Here is a 13,299-nt window from a genome sequence, read left to right as displayed (position 1 = left end):
GCAACTCCAAAACAAACTGCAAGCACCTGCTCACATAATCACGGTACCATACAGCGAAATACATGACCCTTCTCCTACCCAACCCTATCTTCAAACAATATACACGCATTCACCCCTACTCAAAACCGTACATCAAAATACACCTGCTACTTCCCAATCGCTCTGCCTTCGTAAACACACCATCACCACTACCCATTAACCGAACACCTACTTTATACAAGGTTCAAAAATAAAATAAAGGCATCTCCCCCATCCCCCCCCCCCCCCCCCCCCCCCCACACACACAACCCCTCCACCCACAGGAACAAAACAACTGTGTGGTGTGTCTGCTAAATCATCTGAAGAAAAACTCGAGCCCCGAAGCGAAGTGCATGTATCCATCCTCAGTGATACCTCCTTACTTCAATGTAAAGTGCACACCTCTTCCCCAGCCAAACATCTCCTGGAACCGAAACCCTTAACCAAAAACAAATACTCCCCAAACCGAAATCTAGACGTTGAATTACTCACACTCTAGCTGTTAGAAAACCAAATGCACACACACCTGTTCCTTACACGTCGCTTTACCTGCAAACCAAACTACAAACCTTGTGCCCCCACGACCCCAGCCCCGCTCGCCGCGCTGCATGCACCCCACGCCCCTAACCCCGCTCGCCGCGCTCATGCACCTGCTGGGACCCTGCCAGGAAGGTTCGGGGTCTGTGCGGATAGCTGCCTACCTCTCTGCACTGCCGCGGCCCGGGTCGAGAGGAACTGTGCGAGCGGGGTGAGCCGCGGGCGCCCCCTGCCTGCCAGGGGCGCATCTTCCCCCAGCTCCCGATGTGGCTGCTCCTGCCTCAGGCTCCCGGGGCTCTCCTCTCTCGGCGGACGGCGGGCTCCTCGGACTGCTGCACGCGCTCTGGCTCCTCAGCGCGAGCCTGTGTGTGCACCGAGGGGTAGAGCCACCGCCCCCCTCCTCCACACGTGCCTGGGCTGCTAGTCACTGCGCGAGAGGCGGGGGTGGCGATACTACAGGGGTGCTGCGGACGGGCAGCACTGCCCACCGCTCCCTCAGCCAGGGCACAGACCTGGTACCAGCACTGACGCCCGCGGCGTGCCCCTGAGCCAGAGCTCCCCCAGACTGACAGACTCCGGCCACGGAGCTCGGCGGAGAGCTCCGCTTCATCCAACTACGGCACAGGAAGGACGGAGATGAGCCGTTGTGTCTCGGGCTTCTCGCCTCTTGTGGAAGAGCGTCTACAGTCTAGGATGAGCGGTGTCTTAGCCTATGTTTCTGTACGTTTTTACGCCTGCGGAATCTGACTGTCCAAGAAAGAAGACTTGCTCATGCCCTTCATCGCCAATAGCTGATAAAACCCAGTGGGAGTCGGTTGTCCCAAATGTAACAGGGCGTTTCATTCGGTTATAGATCAGGCTTTGGCCAGACGCTTGCTTGCGTCCCCTAATTCTGGAGGTATGTTTAATTCTGTCCATTTTTTCGAAATACAATTCAAAATTTAAGCGCCAAAGAAGGCGCGCGTTTCTATCCCTGCACAGGTATCTCTGCATACGTCTGTGAGTGGAAACACCGGTAGGAAGCGGGGGAGAGTACAATTTCCAGCAGTGGTGGCCCTCAACATTTTGAACAGGTGCAACCCTGAGGCGGGGATTGTACTGCGCCTCGTGAGCATGCATTAGAAGCCTTTCTAAGAGGTTGGCACCTGTATACTTGTCTTCAGAATGCTCTTGTAGGTTATAGCCATGGCCCTCAAAGTTATGCCTCCTTCACAGTACGTGTAAAATCAAAGAATCAACACAAACTCCAGCAATGTATACATTGCCTCAAGCCTGCATTTTGCTCTAGTTTCACCTCTAAATGTCAATGTTTCATCTTGAAAATACCACTGCATTGATTTAAGCCTGGAGTGGGCGAGTTGATGAAAGCTCTCGCCTAGAGCCTGCATCTGGCTGAGCTCGAGGTCCCATTGAAACACGGAGCCCATAACGAGCCGAGCTTTCATGTACCTTCTGCCTGCCACCCTTAACTCTACTCTCATCCACAAAGGTACAAAAGGAAGCATCAGTATCTGAGGTAAAAAGGAGAGACGAATAGATTCCCATTTAGTGACTGATCCGGACAAAATGAAACAAGAAAACCTTGAAAAATTGCTGCTTCCCTTAACCAAGTTATCTGATCTTATGCAAATACTTTATTTTACTGATCCTCCTTTTTTCTTCACTATTCCATATGAAACAACATTCAAACACGTGAGTTCCGAACATCAGCTGTACAAAACCTAATCTGTTTGATTCAATAGACTGCTCTGGTATAAGAATACAGGCTGGCTTCACATGACAACTGTCCACACGGTCGGACAAAGACGGAAATTACACATTTAATCAACTCCAGAATACAAGCCTCATTGACTATATTCTCCTTGACCTCCGACTGTGTCCTAACTAGGTTGACTTGGTGGTAGACCCCCACATGGATAGTGGCCACAATGCTTGCCCTGGAATTGGGGAGCTTTGTTCCTGCAGCTCAGCTAAACCATAATGACCTCCTTGATAAAGGCTAACCCAGACCTCTGATAGGCGAAGGGTCGAATGAAGCTCGCTGTCTCGCTCAAGGGAATCAGTAGCTGAGATCTACAGAATGGTAGCTGATGGGATGGGGGAATTACTGCCAGTAACACATTTTTTATCAGGGAGGATGGTGAGGTACTGTTGAATTCTAGCGAAATCCACACCCACATGTTCCAGAAGCTGAAAGAGTATTTTTCTGTTAAGGCCAGTGCGCCCTCTTGGTATAATAAACAGTGAAGTGAAGCTCATGGGATACTGATGGGTGCTATTAAGGCCAATGGTGGTTTCTACTCTAACAAGCTAGACGTATAGAAATGCCATACGAGGAGAAAAACGAGAATGGGAGCCTGAAGAGTGGGAAAGTAGTTGTCAAAAGTGGAGAATCACATACCTTCTGGAATATTAGAACATTGGAATGTTGGGAGCTCCATTGAAAACAATGGAGTGCTCTGGGCTTATAATGGCTGGTATAAGTCTGGAGCTCCAACATTCCAATGTTTCTTTGTTCACAGCTCTGGCTGTGAACAAAGGCTTCAGGGAGCCCGAGGGGATTCCAATCCCCTCAGGCTCCCAATAGGCTTTGTTCTTTTTGTTACAACATTCTGTCCTCTAGTGACAGAATGTTCTAATAGCCTTATAGCCCTTCGTAGATGGGCTATACCGCTATTAAAGTCCCTCTCCCTTGTTAAAGGCCCTCGCCTTCGGCTCGGGGCCTTTAACGCTGGAGAGGGCCTTTAATAGCCGGTATAGCCCTCTACGGCAATGTGTTCTCCCCCATTGAAAACCACATTAAGAGGCATGAATGGGTTGCCCATTTTACCAGTTTATACTCCCCGAGGATCAGATTCTAGGCATTGTTTTGGCAAACAGCGATACAGTTTGGCAAGCTTAGATGGGTCGGGACTTTGGCACAAACAAAGTTCATAGTGTTTAAACCTTGCTGCTCCACCCAATCTAATCCCATATTGAGAGGGACCCCCTAGGAGCGAGTCCACACCTTTGAATATCTGGGTATTTTTTGAACAAGCACTTCCACTGGCAGACCCATATTGTCAGGTGCAAAGTTAGTTTAGAGCAAACAACTAGGGATTGTTAAAGACAACCAGGCCTCTCAATATCATTCCCTCTCACCGGCATTGCAGGCCTACAATCATCAGGTGCTTGAGAGTGCAGTGCATGGTTCTGAACTCTGGGGACATAAAGATGTTTCATCCCTAGCCACAGAAGGAAATCACTTTATTTGGCAACTGATTGGTTTGCTGACTATCATGCCGTTGCTTTCCTTGTGATTAGAGCTGTGGCGTAGAAATATGACAGATATAGTTAGGCTTCGACCCCTTTTGTTATGGAGTAGGTTGTGGACAACCCAGGGCTGACCCTTACCAGCAGGGGCTAGCCAAGATTCTGTGTCTCCCAGGAGCTGGTAACCTCTGTGGATGATGCATGTCAGATCAACATTAATAGAGGCTTACATTGCCAGGAAGCAATACCTGCAGTTTTGATATGGGACCCTGCCACATGCCTTGCTTACAGCCAGTTGAGGGCAAACAGCAAATTCTGGTAATGCTCATTGTCAGTTTTGTGAAACATGTTCCAAAACAATTGAACATGTCTTTGTTTTTTTGCCCTAGTTATCGTAATATAGGAAGTAAGTGGATCAAGCTGCTCTGCCGAAACCTTGGAGTCAGAGACTTCAGATAAGCTTCTAGAATGATAAAATCTGACAACAGGCAATTTGTGGTTATTGCAATTTCCCGGTTTTTAATAACCATGTGGAGAATAAGGCAAAGAGCACTTTAAAATATATTGCACGTATACCATTTGGTAGCCAACCTGTGTGCTACAGGCTCTTACATTTTTATCTTTTACGTGCATCTAACGTTAGTAAAATTTCTATAGTCATTTTGTTATCTCAAAGTTTATTTATCTGGTCCTTGTAAATTCATTATACATGTTTGTATGATTGTGACCTGTGATGGCAATAATTCGCTGAATAAAGTGACTTTGACTTTGAGTTCGTTATAGTGGACTCAAATTGAAAGTTTAATTTATGACATTACAATTACTTTACAGTCAAAAACTACAATCATTGACGTGTCAACCCATCCTATAATGCAAAAAGGGTCTTCTGTAGGGTAAATGGAAGAAACCTATAAGGAAAGCACCTAGGAAAGCAATATGTTACCTGCCAGAGTTTTGCGATACAATTTTCTTTGATAACGGTAGAAAAGTTTATCGATCTTACTTCCTTTACACAAATTGTATTCTGATGTATACAACAAAAGGACAAATCTGTAAACAGGAATGGGGCCCTTGCATAAGATGATCCTACAGTTCAGTTTGCATTTTTCAAATTTTTGCCAGTTCAACCCCCAAAGCCCTAAGCGGGGAGAGGATGTGGCCTAACGGTTAGGGTGGTCAAACTCAAATCTGGGGGACTGGGCTCGAGTCTCGGCAAGGACGCTCAATATCCTGTGATTCTGGGCAAATCACTTAATCTCGCATTGCCTAACAAAAAAAAAATGTGTTCTTGTGTAACACAACTGGTGCTCATGTAAAGCTCTCTGATACCCAATACCTCCTGGTCTAGTTTGCTCTAAATAAAAAAAAAACTAAGGTCAGATGTCACACTTGTGTGCTCGTTGTGTACGCACAAAGAGACCTAAGTAGCTGTGCATTGGTCAGCCCCACTGTATCAGTGAAAAAGATATTAGTGCTATGAGACATATCAGACATGCCGAACAGGTGCTGCCATTGTTAGTCACCCAAAAGTTAGACCAACCGGCTTTCAATAAGTACAATGCTAGAGTGGTGACACCACCACAACACAATGGGAAAGCTAATAGAGTCAGCTGGGCGTAGTTCACGAAGTAGCACTACGCATAGCTAAGCAAAGTGCACTTCGCACTATGCGAGCTACGCGTAGCACTACGTGAACTGCGTAGTAGCCTGGCGGCACTCTGCAAGATGCAGTTTTCAATGATTGCACAGTGCGGACAAGCATCCGGCACTGTGCAATAATTGAAACGGCATCTTGCACAGTGCGAGCTGTGCCGCTCAAGTGGATTTTTACTTGAGCGGCAACTTTCTCAATGCGGGCTGGTAGTTTCTCATTGCGAGCGGTCGCTAGCATATGTGATCGCTCACAATGAGAAACCTGACCTACCCGTGTTGAGAATCTCGCCGGGAAGTTTATTTTCCACGCTCGCGATCGACAACTTGATGTTGCTGATCGCAAACGAGGAAAAAGTCTCGCCGGGATGTCATATTGCTTGCTAGCGGTCGCCAACTTGACGTTGAGGACCGCGAGCAAGCAAAAAATGACCACTGCACTACGCTACGCGTGTTTGCACTCTGCTATGTGCAGTTTGCGTAGTGCAAAGTAGCGCAAACTTCGCTAACTACGCGAGTGTAGCGTAGTGCTTTGCCCAGGGTTAGTCAGCATCAGTAAGTAATTAAAGGGTGGAAAGGCTCACCGAACCTGTAAACATGAATGGGGACACTTACATAAGAAGAACCTACAGTTTGGTTCAACTCATCCATCATATGTCACGCTTGTGTGCTCCTGGTGTCCGCATGGACCTACCGAAGAAACTGAGCAACAATAAGCCTCCCCGTTTCAACAAAACAACAGGCATTAGCACTAGGCATGGGCGGAAAATCCGTTCCGCTCGCGGATTTTGCGGATTTTCGGGAAATCCGCAATCCGCGAGATTTGCGAATCTATCGCAAAATCCGCAAATCCGCGAGCAGCGGATTTTGCTCGCACTGCTCGCACTGTTCGCGTGAGTTCGCGTGAGTTCGCGCCCCGCGAATAAGTGCAAAATTGCAGAAATACGATCTTAGCAAAACTGAAAGTAACTACTTACCAGGTTCAAAAGTTCAGGCTCATCATTAGTAGCCATTTCCTGTAGTGCTTCCTGAGGGGCCCCTCCAGAGTTCAGTTGCCAGTTGAAACTATTATGTGACCCTGCTCTGAACCTCAGAATAGTTACACATATGCCACAAAGGTCCTGAATTACAGCTAAGGGAGACAAGCAGGAGCCAGGCTGGAAGTTAAAATCCATTAATCAGCCCCTAATTCATTATTGTCAGTTGGGGCAGGGCAGGTGTTGTAACTAATTTTGCAACAATGAAAGCACTTAGCAAGTGCAAAAGATCACTAATCAGGGCGCACTAAGGAAGCAGGTGCCAGCTAAAAAAATATTCTGTGACACATTAATCAGCCCCAAATTAATTCAGGTCACTTGAGGCAGGGAAGGTGTGCTTTGCTTTGCCGAAAATAATGTACACTGGACAACCAGAGGGTGTGGTGATGAAACAGAGGGTGGCATGGGTGGGCCAGAGGGTGGCATGAGTAGTCAGAGAGTGGCAGTGGTGACAGAGAGTGGCAGTGATGAAGAAGAGTGTCCCAAACAGGCTGGACACGTAGAAACAACAAGTTCGCGAAACTTGCGACCCGACAGGTAAGTTCGCAATTTGCGAAAGTGTACAAAACCCTCGCGAACTGGCAGAAACACGGGCGAACACAAAAAAAAAAAAATCCGCAAATTCGCGGGAATTCGCGGATTTTGCGGATTGCGAATCCGCAAATCCGCAAAATTCGCGAACGCGAGATCCGCAAAATTCGCTCATGCTTAATTAGCACATAAACATGCTGTGCTGTCATGTTGCAAAGCAGAGGGGTGTCAGGTCCTATGCTATAGGACATACACTTTTACCAGTTCAGTTCTATACTGTGACGTATTAATGTCAAACCTACATATGTTAAAGGAATTCACGTTTTCGCATTTTGAAGAGTCTATTATATTTTATGTGACATTTGCTGTATAGTTCACATGGCAAACATTTTCAGGCCTTGGATAGTTTACGGGCTCTTAGAGCCATGCCAGACCTTTGGCTCTGGCTCAGTTTACCCTGTTAATTTGTTGGTTCGCAAACCTCTAATCAAGCCTATAATCCAACAATTCATTTTATCATGGCCTCTAAGTCGATTCTGCCTAACTATGGAACATGGTTTGATTTTGCCCAGCATAATCTTTAGAAATGATCATTCAACAGTTGCAATAGTGTTAGGGAACACTGCAAGCCTTCATTCATTGTGTGCATCTTTTTAAAGAAGAGAGTGAAAAGTGAAATAATTTGTGAGAAATATGAGGTGAGAACAGAGTGATATGAGCATGGGAAAGCACAGTGTAAAGGAGGTTAAATGTGTGAGAAGGGCAAGTGAGTGGGGTTTGTAATGTCAAGAGGACTCAAAGAGGGAAGGCAATACATGAAATACAAAACTGATGTGACTATCAGTAAGAGTTATATTTTGTAGTGTGTGTGGTGAGCTTGAAGGAGTATCAAAGATCAGATAGAAATAGGTTTGCAAATGAAATGTGTGGGAAGTGTCAGAGGTTGGCATGTGAGATGAAAAAAGGGAGGCGTAGGGGTGAGAAGTCAATGTGAGGATCTTTTGTTTAAGATATATAATATCATTAGGTATGTTCTTTGTTTCCCCCTTATTTTGAACTTAGGTAGTTTGGGTAACACATGGGAAATTAAGTTATTAATGTGACTCTTTTTTGTATAGTATATTCTTTTAGAATTGTTAATCATTTAGACTTTATTGAATGGAGTACAAGAAGAAACCAACTGAATGATTAGTAAGACTGAAATCTATCAATACTGGTTGTAATATTTGAATAAAGAGGTATGAGTCAAATGATTCAATTGGATATTAACGCATGTTATAAATTACTGGTCACTAAGGGGTGGAATGGTTTGTAGGATGGGCAATACAGGGTCAACAAACACATTTAGTTGGTGCAATGGGTCTTGCGGGATTTTAAGAGTGATATAATGAACTATGTCTGTTAAGATAATTAACAATTATTGTATAGAATATTACATCTTGGTGTTCATCCTGGGTTGTGGTTCATATTAGAATGGAGACAGGCAGGCCTTATAAGGTTGGAGTGAGTGCAGGTTCAGAAGATTCCTTGAATTGTCATGTACAAGTTGCATGGTGAATGTTTTTATTACATTTGTTTTCAATTTATTGATTGGTGTATATATATTTTCTTTCATCCCTGATAACTTTCTGTTTTGCCGTAACACAGCTACTACTTTCCAGTTTTTCTTTGCTGGCCCTTATCATGGCGGCCCATACATCACCCTGGTGACGCTACTGAGCGATGCCACCTTTGAATCTTTGGAACAAAATTTCCAGTGATACCATCACTCTACTCAACACATACCCTGACGAAGTTCTTTCTAAGAACGAAACGCGTTGGCTGATGTTTATGTCTATGCATTTGGATTTATATAAATGAATACTTTTTCTACGAAGGAACTGATCAAGCTTCATTAATAATTCCTGAAAACTGTGGCAGTGCACCACTCCATCATCTTTGCAGTTTTGTTTCCTGGCCAAGGGCTGTACCCTTCAACGACGGGAACAGGAGTTGTTTGTGCACACTATATAACTTCGGACACTCAAAGCAACCATTGGGGAATAGACAGAGGTGAGTGCAGCATTTGGAGTCAGCCGTTGGCCCTCTGTGTGTAGCACAATGAATATGTTTATATCAAAAAAGGAGGGAAGAGGATTAGAAGTCCATTCATTTCCCCTGGGTAAACGTTCAATAATCAAAAATAGAATGGACACTTGTTTCTACAAAACCATTGGTTTGTATTCGAAAACCCTCATAGACATCCTGGTATTGTCGTTTGCGGTGTATCTTTTCTCCGCCCCATCAGGAGTCTTGGCGTATTCATCGGGTGATCGATTGACGTGCTGGGTGCCTGCCTCACCTGAGGCTACCTCTGGTGCAAGTAGAAGTGTCCAGAGATCAAAAGAATATATGTGAGGGAATAGACTAAAAATAGTGTCTAATCAAAAAAGGTTGTTTATTCTGGATAGTTTAGGCACTAAGGTTAAAAAGGAATTGCGATATATAGGTGGTCAAGTTACTGGACTACCATATCTTTTGAGGGAAGTGTTGACATGTTTCAGCTCGCTCGGCCCGGTCGGGTCTATGGAGCTTTCGTCAGGACAAAAAACGTATATCCAAACAAACAAAGAAAATTTAAGAAATGAGCTTCACACAATTTGTGTGGGATTCAGTGTTTGAGGAATGGGAAGTTCCCATGCTGTGGAGACAAAAACCGACACAGACTATTGTTAAGGTCGGTACTCTATTCAGGTGAGTAGACAGTCATGCAGGATTCTATGGGGAGCGCTATTGTTTTACTCCAAATATAGAATGAGCGCCAACATTGTGGCATTTACACAGTGAGTACAAAGAAAAGGAAAACAAATTGGGTCTGAGAGGGAAGTGTAACAATGGCGATACCAAGATCGTGATAGCCAAGGCAACAAATAATTACAAAACATACAGGTATATCACATGCACAGTAGATCAAATGATATTGAGTCTGATCGCTGATCTATTTTGGACAGGGAGTTGGTAGTCTAAGTGCCCCGCAATCGTCTATTAAGTGAAAAATAGTGCATGGTCGGTGGTGGTAATTATTTGATGAGTCATATTTTTTTTTTTAAAGGAGACGTGAATAGTGACTTGTGTAACCCTTTTAGATGGATAAAGTTGTAAATACCTGTTTTGCGCAAGATGAGCACTTCAACAGGGGAACCAGAGTCGCATATGGTATTTTACTGTCAAAGTAAAGATGGGCCCATTGATTAGTACAGTGATTGGTCTTACCCGTTTTGCTGGAGAGCGGTGTGCTACCATTCTTACCCATGAGGTACAGCTTTGTGTCCCTTGTGCTGACTCTTCCCCTGGCTATGGGCGGGACTTTAGATTTCAGTCTTTTATATTGGTCCTGAACACAAAGAAGGGACAACTCTATGTGTTTGAATAAGTACTAGTAAGATGGGGGATAGGTTTTTCCATGGAAATCCAATGCCATATTATCCACCCTACATGCCTCCTTATGCAGGATGGATGAATCCTTACCACCCCGGCATGAACCAACAACAATCAATGGACAACCATCAAATGTCGAACACTGCAAATCAACATCAGGCTCAGCCTTTTTTAGGAAGAGGCCAAAATCAGTCTCGGGGCAGAAAGAAAAGCCTTAGATGGCAAGATCAACAGCCAAGCGTACAGACGAGGAGCATGGCTTCAGCCCAACCAGGAACGAGCAAGAAGACTCGCTAATAGTGAACCTAACCAACATTGTTCTGACTGAGGATCAAACGAATGTCCTGAACAAAGGACTCGGTTTTGTGCCGACACCACCAACAGACCGATTCAAACTAAAATGCGAAGTGTCGGAATTCTGCAGAACTCTCAAACTGAAAGCTTTTTTCAATGAATCCTCCAATCAAACCATGGAAGGTGACACCACCCTAAGAAGTAAGTCTAAATTCTGTCCACCGACCAGCGCAGTACCCATTGAAATACAAGCCTTTGAACAGGCAGTCATGAAAGGGATTGACAAAATGAACAATAAGAAGAAGATCTATCAAAATATGAGCAATAGAGAAAAACAAGCCTTAAATGAACTGAGAGACAATGATAACATCATAATAAAACCCGCAGACAAGGGTGGTGGTGTGGTGATCTTGACAAAAGATGGATACAACCAACAATGTCTGTCTTTACTGTCAGATGAGAAGTTCTACAAAAAACTGGACACTGATCCTACTGAAAGACTTACCAACACCATTGCCATCATGGTACATGAGGCAGAGACAAATGGTTGGATCTCCAAAAAAGAGGCTGATTTTTTAACACCAAAGGGACCAAAAGTACCATTTTTCTATTCCCTGCCCAAAACGCACAAAAACAAGTCCCCACCACAAGGACGCCCGATAGTATCGGGTATCGGATCTTTGTTGGAACCCTTATCTAAGTTCGCGGACGAATATCTGAAACCTTTAGTCCAGAATACCCCGACCTACTTAAAAGATACCAGAGACCTCTTGACTCAGATTGCAGATCGAGAATTCAACCCAGACACAATGTTAATGGTAGGATTGGATGTGGAGTCCCTCTACACCAGCTTACCCCAAGAGGATACCTTAAAGATGCTAGAAGATCTTCTCTTTTTGCAAGACTGGACACACAAAACTCCCCGACATTTCATTCTTGAATGCTGTAGACTGGCCCTACAAGAAAATTATTTTGAATATAACGGCCAATTCTTCTTGCAATGCCATGGCACATCCATGGGCAGCGCTTTTGCGCCTTCAGTAGCGGGACTCTATGTGAGCCGCCTTGAACAAGAATGTGTGCTCCATAACACCAACCCGTACGTTTCCGGTATAATATACTGGAAACGTTACATTGATGATGTTTTGCTCATTTGGGACACCAGACTAGATCTCACCACCTTCATGGAATGGCTCAATGGTAGAGATCAGTGGCTGAAATTCACTTTCACTGCGAACAATCAAAAAATTGATTTCCTGGACCTAACCATTTTTGCTGAGAATGGAAGATTGGAAACTAAAACGTTCACGAAACCAACAGCAAAAAATAGCCTGCTTTCATATCACAGCTACCATCCCCGCCCTCTGTGAGACAATCTTCCCTATAGTCAATTTTTGAGGCACAAACGCAACTGCAGTAAGAAGGAAGACTATACACAACAAGCACATGAACTGAGTCGTAAGCTACGCAACAGAGACTATACTCCAGCAGTAATCTCCAAATGCAAGAAACGTGCTAAACATCAGCCCCGAGAATGCCTCCTACAGAACACCAACAAAGAACCAATAAAAGATCTTGTCACTTGTGTCACCACCTTTTGCCCGGCAACCTATGATGTTCAAAAACTCATAAGAAAAAACTGGCAAATACTGACTTCAGGCAAATTCAATTGGCACAAACCCAGATTTGCGAACAGAAGGACGAAAAACATCAAAGACGTCCTTGTGCACACTAGGCCACGGAATAAACCACTCAAGTCTACCATCAGGGATACAAACATGACCCCAATCACTGGCCACTACCCTTGTGGCACATGTGGAGTTTGCAAGTTCACGAATACCACCAAGACACTGCAATTAACAGACAACATACTGTGGACTCAAAGAAGCCACACTAACTGCAACTCAACCCACGTAATCTACCTAATCACCTGTCCCTGCCAACGCCAATACGTAGGCATGACTTGTCGCAAAGTCAAACTCCGCATAGGAGAACATAGGAGCAACATCAGACTCAAGAAAAACAACACTAAACTATGTACTCACTTTGTAGAGGCAGGTCACACCTGCGATGAACTCAGATGGACAGTCATTGAAATGCTCCAATTCAAAAGCCAGAATGCAGAGCAAACTCTTTTCGAAAAAGAGCAAAGATGGGTAGACCGCCTCAAAACAGACATACTGGGGATGAACAATCATATTCCTTGGCATCAGTTCTACTGAAAAAACAACATTGCCTTGAATATCCTCCATTTTACTAGTACTTATTCAAACACATAGAGTTGTCCCTTCTTTGTGTTCAGGACCAATATAAAAGACTGAAATCTAAAGTCCCGCCCATAGCCAGGGGAAGAGTCAGCACAAGGGACACAAAGCTGTACCTCATGGGTAAGAATGGTAGCACACCGCTCTCCAGCAAAACGGGTAAGACCAATCACTGTACTCATCAATGGGCCCATCTTTACTTTGACAGTAAAATACCATATGCGACTCTGGTTCCCCTGTTGAAGTGCTCATCTTGCGCAAAACAGGTATTTACAACTTTATCCATCTAAAAGGGTTAC

At 44.6% G+C, this 13,299-nt stretch overlaps 1 protein-coding gene across 1 annotated transcript in view; it reads right to left on the bottom strand.

Moving 5' to 3' along the window:
- The window catches only part of MET (MET proto-oncogene, receptor tyrosine kinase), a 426,751-nt gene extending 425,824 nt beyond the window's left edge, over positions 1-927 (bottom strand). The window contains exon 1 of the mRNA XM_086919386.1: positions 720-927. Coding sequence (XP_086775512.1) covers positions 720-803 — 84 coding nt within the window. The 5' untranslated portion in view covers positions 804-927. The remainder of the gene's footprint in view (positions 1-719) is intronic.
- Between the last annotated feature and the right edge of the window lie 12,372 nt (positions 928-13,299).

The sequence above is a fragment of the Lissotriton vulgaris genome, chromosome 1_1, assembly GCF_964263255.1.
Source record: "Lissotriton vulgaris chromosome 1_1, aLisVul1.2, whole genome shotgun sequence".
NCBI lineage: Eukaryota > Metazoa > Chordata > Amphibia > Caudata > Salamandridae > Lissotriton > Lissotriton vulgaris.
The sequence above is the reverse complement of the archived record's forward strand: the minus strand, read 5'-3'. Positions and strand labels throughout refer to the sequence as shown.